This window comes from Rhagoletis zephyria, unplaced genomic scaffold, assembly GCF_001687245.7.
Source record: "Rhagoletis zephyria isolate East Lansing unplaced genomic scaffold, Rhagoletis_zephyria_1.1 Rzeph_scaffold_02437, whole genome shotgun sequence".
In the NCBI taxonomy this organism is placed as follows: domain Eukaryota; kingdom Metazoa; phylum Arthropoda; class Insecta; order Diptera; family Tephritidae; genus Rhagoletis; species Rhagoletis zephyria.
The window spans coordinates 15,598-30,295 of NW_016159521.1; the positions used below are offsets into that span (position 1 = coordinate 15,598).

Consider the following 14,698-nt stretch of genomic DNA (forward strand, 5'->3'; position numbering starts at 1 on the left):
TGGCAATCGGTAACTTTTTCGGCATGGTGTGCGAATAAATTGAGTTTTGCTGTACCAAACGCAAAGAACAATTTTGACAGTTGGAAAAAAAAAACTTGTTAAAAACAAGTACAAATATGTGAGTACAAGACTGAATTCGAAAATCTATATGATGTCGGGATCCCGGGATCCCGGTATTTTTTAAGTCCCGAATATCCCGGGATTAGTCGATTTAAATCCCGGGATTGCTGGAAACAATTTTTTTGTTAGCCAATTAAATTTTTATCACAAATATTCCCTCCCAAGGGCAAAACAAGGATTTTTTGCAACCCTTAATGCTATAATTTCTTTAAGATCGCATTTCCACTTATATATTTATTTTTTACTTAAATGTGTTAACTTTTTTATTTTTACTTAAATATACTGATAACATCTTAAATTGATCTCAAACAGTGATTTAAAAAAATTTATATAGTTACATAGGCACTGCTGTACCAAATGCAGTCACTTACAAAAATATTTTGCATCGATTTTGGCAACTGATTTAAAATACTATAATATGATGATCACAGATGTGTTGCAGTTTTACCTGAATTTCGGGACAATCCCGATATCCCGGGATTGTATTTTCAGATCCCGAAAATCCCGGGGTCGACAAAACCCCGAAAATTGACATCCTTAGTACTTATGTACATCAAACTGATATGTACATATAGTTTTTATAAATTTTAAATTGAATTGGTTTTGCATTGGTGTAAAAAAAAATAAAAAATATAATCTATACTAATTATATAAAGAGAAGTCCCATCTTTTTATAAGAGGTGATCTCGCAAATGGCTGTACCGATTTTTTTGAAATTTTGGACACCTTTTGGTAATAGGCAGATAATAATTTCGTTATATCAAGGGTGCGTGGCATCTCCCATACAAATCGAATTTTTCATACCGCGGCGCGGCGCATTCCAAACATATTGAAACTTTACTGGAAATATATATACTTATACTGGAAACATATATGGAAATAGGTGCTTTGCTAAGCACCGAAATCTTGATTTCAGAACACCGAAAGCTCTTTCTACGCAATTTCGAGCCTTTGCGTGTAGGGTGTTGAATGTCACTTCTTTTGCATTCGATGGCTCTGCCACTGGAGTTAGAAGCCATGGTTCCAGTGGGTAACCCTGGTCCCGTAGCAACCAATTATCGCACTGGCTTCTATCTGTTCTTAGAAGATGAAGGCGTGTTGGGGATGTAGTCCAAATACCGGAGTGGTGGCAGGATCCAGGAAATGTTGCATTTATAGCCGTGAACGGCAAACGATTATCACATACCTATCGAGAAAGAAAATTGTATAACAATATATTAGATTTCTTACAGAATTGTCATTGCTTTGAAATTTAATTTTATTTATTATTTACCGTATGTAAAAAAAAATATGTAGTAACACCTACAGCCTCTACGTTAATGCTGTAGAAACCTTTCCGGTTCATATACATGCATAGAGGGTTACTTGGGTCTGTTGATGATAGAGCGACTATGCCTATGTGCGAGCAGTCAACAGCACCTATCGTTCCCTTAATCCTAAATGCCGTATAAAAGCTGAAAGTAATGATATAACATAAATTGAATTCACCTTTTTTAAAAACTCTATTTATTACCCCTTTTTAACTTCCAAGACCTCATTTGAAGTTTTGGGGACCCTTATTTCGCCGCCCTTAACATCCATTATTAGCTTTGAGATGTGATGAATGGCAACTGGCTCATCGCAATTTGGAAGTTGTTTCCTGCACATTTCTGGTATGAACCATGCGCGTAGAAATACAGGCTCCCCAAAAATCTTATTAAAAAGGGATGGCGGATTTCTGAGGGTCGCGTGGCTCCATTGTTGCATTAGTTCGCGACAAACTGATTTAGGAAGTGAAAATTTTGGATAAAAACTATCTCCTGCATCGAAAACGGGTCGCTGTCGTCCCTGAGCTCCCTCAAAACTTGCTTCCTTTCCCGCTTTTGCTCGTCTTCCACAACCACGGCTGCGCAAATAACTAAAATTTGTTCTGCCATTGAAATTAGTCTTTTTTATATTTTTTTCAGAAATTTATTAAATCGTCGCACTTTTTATGTCAACACAAACATATGTTTTTGCTTTGTCACCTGCCAAATAGGTCATGACAATAAAAATGACAATTGGCATGATTCGAGTTTTGAATTTTGCTGCGAATACCAAAAAGCTGCAATTGTCATTTTTATATCAATTGTCATCGCGGTGAGTTTTGTCAGTGTGGCGGAATATGGCTGTAAGTTGGATGTTTTTACATTCTCGTATTCTACAACTTTTTTAAACGACATTTTTGCCAAAAAACGTAACACAAGCTTAACCTAAGTAGCTACTAAAAAATCAAAACTCAGGTATGCACATATTTTCAATGTATTTTCCGAGTTCGGCGTTGCGCATTTTCTTTTCTTTTATATGGAAGAAAATAGCCAACACCATTACCCAACTGAAAGATGCCAAAAATCAGTGGTAAGTGCCACATACTTCAGTATTGGAATTTTCTATGGAGCAAATGCAGTAGGGCTCCAAATCTCAAATAAAAAAAATAAAAAATTGGAATCGATAGAGGTGATTGAGCTAAGTATAACGGTATACTTATTTTTTTGGGCAAACAGCAACAACAAGAATTATCAAATAAGCTATTTTTGAAATCAAGATTTCTTAAAAACGAATGGATGGATTTTGAAATTTGATATACGTAACTTATATATATTTTAAATAGTTATTACAAAAATTTAATTTAAATTAAAAAAATACTAAAGAAATCTATACAAACCATTTTTTTAATCACGAGTTCTCATTGTACAAAGTATTTATATAAAACAACCCTAGTCTGTCCAACACCGGCTACGCTATCCACAATATTTTTTCACTGAACTCATTTTTGCGTAGGCGGCCTTCGGCCGCGCTTAGGGATTGTAACCCTTACGACGCAGAATTCTCCCTTCTGTGTTGCCGGAAAAGAAGAGCTGAACTCCTTTTGGGGAGGAGGCCTTCGGCCGCGCTAAGGGATTGTAACCCTTACAAAGTAAAAGGGGAAACTTTCCTTTACGGCCGATCGTTGTGTGCGTGGTGGGCGGAGGAGGAGGGGGCGTGGCACCTCCAACCGACCTTTTTGGAGAGGGCATGAACCGCGATTGACAAAAATGTAAACCCCGACGTAGCCAGGATTTGGCTTTGGGAGGGATGAAACAAAAATTTCCATCGATAACTTAAATCTGTGACACACAATGGCTAGAGGCGTCGCCTGAGTGCACTCTTTCATATATTTATGTATGTGCCAGTTTTACCGTTATATATTATTTATCTACTCGTTTATTCCATGGGGTCTTCATGCTTTATTTAAATTTAAAAAATTAAATTACTATACCGTTTTAAAAATCTGAAAATTCACTGCGGGAATTTTTTTTATTCTCTTTTTGTCTTCGCCTTATCGTTTTTGCCTTTATAAGTTTTGAAAAAAGGTTTTTAACGAACCATTATATCACATTCCTTGGCAAGTTTTGAAAGAATATTTTCGATATTAAATTTTATTAAAACTAAATGTCGAAACCAGCTTCATATCGAAACAGTGTCATCGTTAATTAAGAAAGAGATGTTCTTAAATATCATAACTTTACGACACTCACATATTGACTAGATTTGACTATCTAATTTATTATATTTTAATTTGAATTATTTGTTTATAAAAATATAGTTTATTCCTTAACAAACACTAAACGAAAGTAAGTTTAATCTTTGAACAACATTAAAAAAAAATCGACAAGCTTTCGTAAAGATTTCGAACTTTCCATTTCAGTTTTATCTCTTAAAGTTTGCAGTTTTTTAGCTCATTCAATTTTAGTGTAATAAAGTGAAAATTTAAAGTAGCCGTGATTTACAGTTGATGTGTGGCATATTTTTGACGATGCCGGTAATTTTCTGCCATATTATCTAAGTATGTTCGACGATTTTTTAATGAAGAAAGTGAGCAACGCCTTCATAAAAAAACAAAAAAAAATATATTAAAAATCAACGATAAGTCACAGCTATGTATTTTAAACTTGCGCTTTATTTGAATTGATCGGGCTACAAAACTGCATACTCAAAATATGTATTTCTAGGAAATCTAATTAAAAGGCTTTACGAAAGTTTGTTGATTTTTTAATGTTGCGCAAATATTAAACTTTGGATTTATACGGGTTTTGTTAAAGTGTAAACTGCATTTTTATAAACAAATAATTAAAATTATATAATTTTAAGATAAATGGCGAATCTAGTTAACACGTATAAAGTTTTGATAAGCACTTGAAATGTCAAGTTTTAGTACTGAATTTAAAGAAGATGTCTCTTTTATCCATTCATAATATCTTAAAGAAATGTGTTTGTTAAGAAGTGTATCTTAAAATATCTGTCTTGACATTTATGTTAAAAGTGTAAAATATGTAAATGTACCTGCATAAACTTTCCCGTGAATACCATCAAATCATTGGTTTTGAAGGGAATCTATGTATGCATGCACGCATCTGAGCAAATTAAAAAGTCGATACAATTTACAATCGAAAAGTACAGTTTTTATATGGATTTCATACTGAAGGAACAATTTTATTTCCCCCAACACTGTGGGGGACTAAGCAAAATGGCCTAGTGTATTTCGCAAATATTCAAATACATAATCCACCAACCGATAATTTTATATATTCATTAAAAGATAATTTGTCATTAGTCTGAAATAAAAAAATTATAAATCAGAAGGGTAAAGTAGTATTATGTTATTAATTCAAGAATAAAAAGTTTCATGTCACTGACGAAGAAATCCGCCCCTGGCTACGCCACTGAGGCCTGGTGTGAGGCGTATTGGTGACGCGCGAAAGAATTGGGGATCCGCCAAGTACATGAACTGGAAGGGAGCCGCGTTCTTAGGGTCCACGTTCGATTGTGGACTCAGACGTATATGGTGGTCCAGCACGACTGCTTGCGTCGTAATCCGGTCGGAGCGATTGTGCAACGCTGTCCGCAAGGGTTAATCATTGCACGGACCAGCGGTTAAAGTCTTCTTTATTTTCTATGAATTTCAGCGCAAGGTTTCGCGTTTGGTGTAAAGGAGATCTGTCCGATCACTGATTCCCCGAACACACCGTGCATTATGTACACCCCTATGCTGTAATCCGAAAGTTCGTAGTTACGAATTCGTAGCTCCGTTCCGAAAATTCGAAAATTGGTATGCTGGAATCCGATCGTAACTATCAACGGCGTTGCCAACTAAAATAGTGAAATTCGAAGTTCTTAATCAGCTGCTTTGACAGAAATAAATAAAAAAAATATATATGCAAGTGAACAGTGAAATTAAAAAAAAATTGTTTAATCGTATTTGAAAACGCTTTTTCTTAATTAAGTAAAATAGAATGGATTCAGTGGCCGGTGCACTTTTGTCTCAGGAGGAAGAACATGCTGCAGTCAACTGTTGCATTAATATACAAAGGAGATTGCTACGAGACAGTTCTGATCCATTTAGCTTAAATGATTAAATGTAAGTTTTATAATTGATTTCACTGATACACATATAAAATAATCGTTTAAATTTTTTTATTGTTGGTTTGTACTAGGCTATTTTGATTAATTTGGCTTATGTGCAAGAAAAAACTTTCTTCACTTTGCTGCCCGACGTTTCGCCAAACTCCTTAGCATCTTCTGGGGCGTTTTCTTTATTAAATGATCAACAAGAAACAAACATAAGGACGTTATTGTTATAATATAATTTGTTAATATGTACACAAAACATTTGTACACACAAGAAAACAAGTAACAAATTTTATATTGAATCTATGAAAATTAGCAATTTTTAACATGATACTGAACTTTAAACACTTATGAGAAAACATTGAAAAAAACATTGAAAAAAACATTGAAAAACTTACCTTTGAAAAATAAACTATTGTACACAGTATTGAATTAAACGACTACACTTCAGAGGAAAAACAATACCTTAGTTGACGACTTGTACAAAAACAAGATTATTGCATTCAAAGAGAAACGACAATTGACATGCACCGCAGCGACTGCACCTAGACTTTATGGGTTGCCAAAGATCCACAAACCGGACTTGCCTTTACGGCCAATTTCTTCGTCAGTGAATGTCCCGTGTTACAGTTTGTCCAAGTATGTAGGTAATATTCTTCATAACCTTGTCATGGAAAAATACAACATAAANCCAGTGAATGTCCCGTGTTACAGTTTGTCAAAGTATGTAGGTAATATTCTTCATAACCTTGTCATGGAAAAATACAACATAAAAAATGCATTCCAACTGAAAGAAAAACTAGAGAATATTCGGATAGAAGAGGAAGATTTATTGGTTTCCTTCGACGTGATATCCCTCTTCACCAACATTCCGACACATTTAGCAATTAAAATCATCCTCGATAAGTGGGACGACATTAAACCAAACACGAACATACCAAAAAATAAGTTCCACAAAATTTTGAATTTCTGTTTGAAAGAGAATAATTACTTCACATACAACGGAAACTTCTATGCACAGACCTTTGGGATGCCGATGGGAAATCCCCTCTCGCCAACGATTGCAGACATAGTTATGGACAATTTATTGGACAATACCGTGATGGAGCTAAAGAAACACCTCAACATTGACATTAAATTTATGGTTAAATATGTGGACGACATTTTTGCTATTGTAAGAAGAAACGACGTGGATATAATTTTAAAAACACTCAACGAATACCATCCTAAGCTACAATTCACTATGGAATCGGAAACGAATTCCCGCATCCCATTCCTAGACGTCATGATTCATAAGAAAAACGACTCCATACTACTTGACTGGTATTCGAAACCCACATCCTCCGGTCGCATAATTAATTTCATGTCTTCGCAACCCTTAAAATATAAAGTTAACACCGCAAAAAACCTAATCCATAAAATACTAACAATAAGCCACGCACAATTTAGAGACACAAACATTAACAGAATAAACAGAATTCTCACTAACAACAACTATCCGCACCACCTAATACAAAGTTTACTCAAACAAAAAATTAGGGAAATGGACAACCAGCACAACAAAACAACCAAGTCGAAAACAACAAGTGAGACAAAGCGATATCACAGTGTCACATACGTACCTAAGTTCCACCAACAACTTGAAGGCGAAATAAACAGCAATCAGAACATTACATTAGCATACAAATCTAACAACACCTTGTCTTCAATATTTACAAACACAAAATCTCCAATAGACTCCCACCAACAAAGCAATGTGGTATACGAAATCACATGCAAAGGGAGCGAAAACGAAGGCTGCAATAAGGTGTACATCGGCACAACGAAACGACCACTGGGAGTTCGCCTAGCTGAACATGAAGCCGACATTAGGAAGAATAAAAACAGCACTGCTTTAGCCCAACATGTGCTAGCCAGTGGCCATACAGCTGATCTGACTAACGCGAGAATAGTGGATAGGGAAAAAAGAGAAAAAACAAGATACACACTAGAGAGTTTAAGAATTTTGCAAAAAAGAAATGTAACAATAAACAAAAAAGAAGACACTGACGACATCGCGGCTGCATACTTATTATGTTTATAGCCATTTTAGTATTAGTTTGACAAATGTACCACAGGGTGATGGTATGAACGCTGTTTAAAATTTTGAAGTTTTAAATGTTAAGTGTACAATAGTTTATTTTTCAAATGTAAGTTTTTCAATGTTTTCTCATAAGTGTTTAAAGTTCAGTATCATGTTAAAAATTGCTAATTGTCATAGATTCAATATAAAATTTGTTACTTGTTTTCTTGTGTGTACAAATGTTTTGTGTACATATTAACAAATTATATTATAACAATAACGTCCTTATGTTTGTTTCTTGTTGATCATTTAATAAAGAAAACGCCCCAGAAGATGCCAAGGAGTTTGGCGAAACGTCGGGCAGCAAAGTGAAGAAAGTTTTTTCTTGCACATAAGCCAAATTGATCAAAATAGCCTAGTACAAACCAACAATAAAAACATAATTTTGAAACTGATCATCAACTCATCGTTATATTATTCTAATCGGAAGGCCTGCCGAAGTATTCCCTTTATTTATATCAACAAAAAACACTCACAAACATGAAAGATTATTACAAGCACATGAAATACAAACACGGAGAGCATATTTGCTTATACTTAAAACACTACAGTAAACAAAAACAAAAACTGGCAAAACAGATAACACAACTAAAATTCTTATTGGAATGTAGACGGTATGAACTAACACCCAACTACTTGACAAACGCAACAAAAAACATAAACATAAATACCACATCTCAGAAAATAAAAGCAAAAGTAGAGAAAACAAAACGAATGTTTCTAAAGAAAATATTAAACCTAGAGATCACACAAACAAACATGAACATTAAAAACACCAAAAGCTACATTCTGCACGCAAAACAGCAACTACATCACAGTATAAACGAATTGGAACTGAATTCCTTTTTCTGCAAACAAAATAGCTTAAGCCAGAGAATAATAGAAGAGCGGGAGAAAATACATTCGTCTAAGCTAGAAAAACTTAAGCACCAACAACTAAGAAAATTAGGAATTAATCAAAACAACGATTGGTTCGTAAACAAAACGAGTATTGAATTTCCAGAAGAGACCAAATGGCTATTATCCCTAGGAAGAAAATTTGCTATACCCACAACTAAAACTAGTCTCAAACCGGTCCAAATTATAGCAGAAATGGAAGAGATAATACAATCAATTGAAGATAATAGAACCAAAGAAGTAGCAAGATGTAAACTAAGTAACCGAATCATCCAATTCAAACGCAATATTAAACATAACGCATCCGAAAGATTTATTTTAGAAACATTCAGTAGAACTAAAACACTCTTAAAACGATATAAAGACGAAATAGTAGTTACTGATGCCGACAAGGGAAATAAAACTGTGATATTGTACAAAGCGGACTATACAGAGAAGATGAAGAAACTACTTGACGACAAAAATACATATAAAACAATGAGAAATGACCCAACGACTACACTTCAGAGGAAAAACAATACCTTAGTTGACGACTTGTACAAAAACAAGATTATTGCATTCAAAGAGAAACGACAATTGACATGCACCGCAGCGACTGCACCTAGACTTTATGGGTTGCCAAAGATCCACAAACCGGACTTGCCTTTACGGCCAATTTCTTCGTCAGTGAATGTCCCGTGTTACAGTTTGTCCAAGTATGTAGGTAATATTCTTCATAACCTTGTCATGGAAAAATACAACATAAAAAATGCATTCCAACTGAAAGAAAAACTAGAGAATATTCGGATAGAAGAGGAAGATTTATTGGTTTCCTTCGACGTGATATCCCTCTTCACCAACATTCCGACACATTTAGCAATTAAAATCATCCTCGATAAGTGGGACGACATTAAACCAAACACGAACATACCAAAAAATAAATTCCACAACATTTTGAATTTCTGTCTGAAAGAGAATAATTACTTCACATACAACGGAAACTTCTATGCACAGACCTTTGGGATGCCGATGGGAAATCCCCTCTCGCCAACGATTGCAGACATAGTTATGGACAATTTATTGGACAATACCGTGATGGAGCTAAAGAAACACCTCAACATTGACATTAAATTCATGGTTAAATATGTGGACGACATTTTTGCTATTGTAAGAAGAAACGACGTGGATATAATTTTAAAAACACTCAACGAATACCATCCTAAGCTACAATTCACTATGGAATCGGAAACGAATTCCCGCATCCCATTCCTAGACGTCATGATTCATAAGAAAAACGACTCCATACTACTTGACTGGTATTCGAAACCCACATCCTCCGGTCGCATAATTAATTTCATGTCTTCGCAACCCTTAAAATATAAAGTTAACACCGCAAAAAACCTAATCCATAAAATAATAACAATAAGCCACGCACAATTTAGAGACACAAACATTAACAGAATAAACAGAATTCTCACTAACAACAACTATCCGCACCACCTAATACAAAGTTTACTCAAACAAAAAATTAGGGAAATGGACAACCAGCACAACAAAACAACCAAGTCGAAAACAACAAGTGAGACAAAGCGATATCACAGTGTCACATACGTACCTAAGTTCCACCAACAACTTGAAGGCGAAATAAACAGCAATCAGAACATTACATTAGCATACAAATCTAACAACACCTTGTCTTCAATATTTACAAATACAAAATCTCCAATAGACTCCCACCAACAAAGCAATGTGGTATACGAAATCACATGCAAAGGGAGCGAAAACGAAGGCTGCAATAAGGTGTACATCGGCACAACGAAACGACCACTGGGAGTTCGCCTAGCTGAACATGAAGCCGACATTAGGAAGAATAAAAACAGCACTGCTTTAGCCCAACATGTGCTAGCCAGTGGTCATACAGCTGATCTGACTAACGCGAGAATAGTGGATAGGGAAAAAAGAGAAAAAACAAGATACACACTAGAGAGTTTAAGAATTTTGCAAAAAAGAAATGTAACAATAAACAAAAAAGAAGACACTGACGACATCGCGGCTGCATACTTATTATGTTTATAGCCATTTTAGTATTAGTTTGACAAATGTACCACAGGGTGATGGTATGAACGCTGTTTAAATTTTGAAGTTTTAAATGTTAATTGTACAATAGTTTATTTTTCAAATGTAAGTTTTTCAGTGTTTTTTTCAATGTTTTCTCATAAGTGTTTAAAGTTCAGTATCATGTTAAAAATTGCTAATTTTCATAGATTCAATATAAAATTTGTTACTTGTTTTCTTGTGTGTACAAATGTTTTGTGTACATATTAACAAATTATATTATAACAATAACGTCCTTATGTTTGTTTCTTGTTGATCATTTAATAAAGAAAACGCCCCAGAAGATGCCAAGGAGTTTGGCGAAACGTCGGGCAGCAAAGTGAAGAAAGTTTTTTCTTGCACATAAGCCAAATTGATCCAAATAGCCTAGTACAAACCAACAATAAAAACATAATTTTGAAACTGATCATTAACTCATCGTTATATCGTTTAAATGTTTAAAGATTTGTAAAAAATTTCGGCCTCAACAAAGACGCATTTAAAAGCGTTTTAACAATTATGGAGGAAGAGCTTGGGCGAAGTGTAAAATCATCATCGGTGACTCCTGCAATTAGATTGATGGCAGTTTTGAGGTTTTTCGCTGAAGGAAGCTACCAACACGGTGTTGGGAAAGATTTTGATGTGGGGTTGGCGCAATCAACGTTCTCAAAAACATTGACAAAAACTTTAAACATCTTGGAACGCCGACTGTGCCCAGTATGGATTAAACTGTCAATGACGGAGGAGGAGAATAAACGAGCCAAAATGTGGTTTTACAGGAGAACGCAATTCCCTGGCGTTATTATGTGTGTGGACGGCACGCACATTAAAATACTTCCTCCTGCAGACGAACCGTATTTGTACTACAATCGTAAGGGATACTACAGCCTAAATGCAATGGTGGTAAGTAAAACCACAAGAGCAAAGTGATTTTGTACGTGCAATTTATCGTAAATTTATTAAATAGATTTGCGATAACAAGATGCAAATAAGGTACGTTGATGCTCGGTTTCCAGGCAGTAGCCACGACTCACATGTGTGGAATGTAAGCGCTGCAAAAACCTATTTTGAAGAGAGATATCGGCAAGGAGACAAAACAACTTGGATATTAGGTATGTTATAAGTGGAATGAGAGCAAAATGTGTTAAATATAACTAAAAATATTTTGTTTAACAGGCGATGCTGGATATCCCTTACAGCCATGGTTAATTACACCATTCCGTTCTCCTGTGGCAGGAAGTAGAGAAAGCGCCTTCAACAAAACGCACAGTAAAGCGCGCAACATAGTCGAGAGAGTCATCGGCGTTTTGAAAAATAGATTTCGATGCCTGCTAAGTGCTCGCCAACTACATTATTCGCCCCAAAAAGTGGTACAAATAATTCATGTGGTATGCGCATTGCACAACATGTGCATCCACTACAACGTAGAAGATAATACACCTGATATTATGGATGATGAATATCAAGATGTAAATGAAGAGGAAGCGCCATCAGAATTTTCCAGAGAAGCGTCAGACATAAGAATGCGAATTTTGAGATCATTACCTAACTAATGAAAACAATCCCATAACTTTGTACTTCATATTTATTTGATATAAAAAATTTAAAATAAATTCAGTTCTTTACTTAAAACTAAATATACAAAAAAATCAGTTGTTTTCTTAAATCTAATAGTTTCTACATATATACAGTTATCACAAGCGTAAGTTCATCTCTTAAGTTCAGTTCTTTTCTTAAATCTAATAGGTTTATACATATATCACAAGCGTTAGTTCAGTTCTTTTCTTAAATCTAATAGTTTATACATATATACAGATATCACAAACGTTAGTTCACTTCTTTAGTTCAGTTATATTCTTAAATCTAATAGTCTTAAATCCAATAATCTTTAAATAAAAAAAAACTAAAAAAATCAGCACTTCAGTGCAAAATTAAATTAAATTCAAAAATAAAGAAATCTTAAAAAATGTATCCATTAGTTCATTTTTGCTGGCTTCTTTCTTGTATCCGCAGTAATTTTTCCTGCAAATCAAGCTCCCTTCTTTTAAGGGCCTCCATTTCAATATTGTTCCTCTTTAATTCACGCAATTTTTCCTTCTTCATGTCATGCATGTTTTCTTGTACTTGGTACATGCGTCGCACGTTATCTGCCAGCTCGTTTGCAGACTCAGCCTGGCGTTCCAAAAAGGCCAAACTTTTTTGGTAGTAGCTTCGTTGCAAATTTATTTGCTCCTGTACCAAAGTGGCCGTGTCGTTTTTTTTACCGGAGGGGAACGCCTCTGCACATTGGCATTGTCTGGCTCAGTTGGCATAGGAATGACTGCCGCAGGTTCCACCACCGGTTGGGTAACCGTCTGTGTTGTTACCACACCAAAAGAGACAGCTCCATTGATCCCCGATGTGGAAGTGTGCAAGCCCGTCAACTCTATCACTTTTTCCTCCAACTCATTGAAATTGTGCATTCTGTTGGGTCCACCACCAGTTGCCCTCGTCTCTGCTTTATTGGCGGAAAGCTTTCTTTTAATGTAGCACTTATAATCGAGCCATACCTAGAAATAGTATTGATATAAGGAAAACAATGATAAATAAATTTTGTGCTCTTAAAATTTTATCCGCACCTTTTTCCAGCTGGATACATCTTTTGTCGGTGGGCCTAAGCTGTTTAGCTGCTGAGCGACGCTTTCCCAAAACTCCACTACATCCTCTTTAGCTCCTTTTGCAAAGCCGCGAGCAATGTCCGGCCTTTCGGTCATGCATTCTACCATTTTTTCGTATTGCGACCGATTTGTTGTGATCTTCGACCTAATAATTTTGTAAATATTTAACAATAATCCATTTTTTTCCATTCACACTTTAACTTACATATTTTTTCCTTTACACACTTTATTTTATTGATATTTTAAAAGAATTCGCTTCGCTCCGACACCAGTTGCTCTTCGTAGAAAATTTCCGACAAATACATACAAATTACAGCTACGTCGGATTCAGGCATACCAACATTACGAATTTCGAAGATGGTCTCCGAATTTCGAAATTACGATACGGCAACGCGGATTACAGCATACCAATTTTAAGATTCGTAGCAAAATCGAATCTACGACGGATTACAGCATAGGGCTGGTAATCTCGTAAATGGTGCCTCTTGTGGTTTTGTGGTGAGTTTCACCACTTGGCCTAGCACAGCGAAAGAAAAAATTCCCTCAATATGGATTGGAGACCGGCTAAGCCAGTAAATAGTACAACATCAGTGTTGCCAGGTAGCCCATCTGACAATTTGATCGTCATTTTGAAAATTTTTCAATGCCGTGACCAGGGTTCGGATTTACCTCATTTCAGCCCCTTGCTCGCTCGTTAGTTTGCTTTGAGCTTGCGCAACTCACAAGCAACAGGCGAGGCTGTTTGCAAACGAGCACTCGTTAAGTACGAGCGCACGCGCTGAGCAGCCAGCGAGCGAGTAAGCAAACGAGAGCAGCGCAAGAGTAGAGCGGTCAGCAAACGAGGACCTCATTAGCTCTGCCCTCGCGAGGGCGTCGTTGAGAGCGAGACGCTCATTTGCAGCAGCAGACGAGCGAGGGAGTAAACGAGCGAGGTAAATGAGCCAAGCAGATTAGAAAGGCATACGGGTTGTTTGGTCAGCAAAAATGTATGGGATAAAAATTGCATCAACTAAGAATTTCGAGTAAAGGATTGTATGCACACATGCAGATATGTATATACATACAGATATACATATATGTATGGATTTATTTATGTATATATTCTCATGCACAGAAGAATAGATGCGTGCTATTTTGACCAGCTTTATATACTAGTTAGGCATATATTTGCATACATATAGGTACAATTTTTATAATGTTCAATAATTTCTTATAAAATTTCAACTTGTACAGTTAGGTCTCTATTTATGCGGATTTGAATTTATGCGGTTTTTCAAACCCTTTTTTCGTTGTAGCGATTTCAAATGAATATTCCTGGTTTAGTCCCCATACACATGTATGTTCGTAGTATAATACAAACTACTATTTGGGGTGTTAAACAGTATTTGATAATTAAGGCTGGTCTACATAGAACTTTCGCGTT

General features: G+C 35.7%; 4 protein-coding genes across 4 annotated transcripts in view; 2 read left to right on the top strand and 2 right to left on the bottom strand.

Moving 5' to 3' along the window:
* The window catches only part of LOC108366900 (putative nuclease HARBI1), a gene marked incomplete at its 3' end in the record, with an annotated part of 16,744 nt that extends 14,720 nt beyond the window's left edge, over nucleotides 1–2,024 (bottom strand). The window contains exon 1 of the mRNA XM_017621386.1: nucleotides 1,634–2,024. Coding sequence (XP_017476875.1) covers nucleotides 1,634–1,866 — 233 coding nt within the window. The remainder of the gene's footprint in view (nucleotides 1–1,633) is intronic.
* A 4,111-nt stretch (nucleotides 2,025–6,135) lies between these two features.
* Nucleotides 6,136–8,063, top strand: LOC108366896 (uncharacterized). The gene is made up of 2 exons (XM_017621383.1): nucleotides 6,136–6,211; nucleotides 6,296–8,063. The coding sequence occupies exons 1-2, from the start codon at nucleotides 6,197–6,199 to the stop codon at nucleotides 7,607–7,609; spliced, it is 1,329 nt and encodes a 442-aa protein (XP_017476872.1). The 5' UTR covers nucleotides 6,136–6,196; the 3' UTR covers nucleotides 7,610–8,063.
* Nucleotides 8,064–11,106: 3,043 nt separating this feature from the next.
* On the top strand, nucleotides 11,107–12,226 carry LOC108366897 (putative nuclease HARBI1). The gene is made up of 3 exons (XM_017621384.1): nucleotides 11,107–11,521; nucleotides 11,586–11,730; nucleotides 11,795–12,226. The coding sequence occupies exons 1-3, from the start codon at nucleotides 11,138–11,140 to the stop codon at nucleotides 12,169–12,171; spliced, it is 906 nt and encodes a 301-aa protein (XP_017476873.1). The 5' UTR covers nucleotides 11,107–11,137; the 3' UTR covers nucleotides 12,172–12,226.
* Nucleotides 12,227–12,533: 307 nt separating this feature from the next.
* LOC108366898 (uncharacterized) lies at nucleotides 12,534–13,572 on the bottom strand. The gene is made up of 3 exons (XM_017621385.1): nucleotides 13,481–13,572; nucleotides 13,237–13,420; nucleotides 12,534–13,167 (listed from the first exon to the last, which is right to left on the bottom strand). Coding segments are annotated over exons 1-3 (513 nt in total). The 5' UTR covers nucleotides 13,483–13,572; the 3' UTR covers nucleotides 12,534–12,840.
* Between the last annotated feature and the right edge of the window lie 1,126 nt (nucleotides 13,573–14,698).

Coding starts and splice junctions, on each gene's coding strand:
- LOC108366897 (XM_017621384.1), top strand. CDS start 11,138: ATGGAGGAAGAGCTTGGGCGAAGTGTAAAATCATCATCGGTGACTCCT. Junction 11,522..11,585: donor ACAGCCTAAATGCAATGGTG/GTAAGTAAAACC, acceptor TTTATTAAATAG/ATTTGCGATAACAAGATGCA. Junction 11,731..11,794: donor CAAAACAACTTGGATATTAG/GTATGTTATAAG, acceptor TTTGTTTAACAG/GCGATGCTGGATATCCCTTA.
- LOC108366898 (XM_017621385.1), bottom strand. Junction 13,168..13,236: donor ATGTATCCAGCTGGAAAAAG/GTGCGGATAAAA, acceptor TACTATTTCTAG/GTATGGCTCGATTATAAGTG.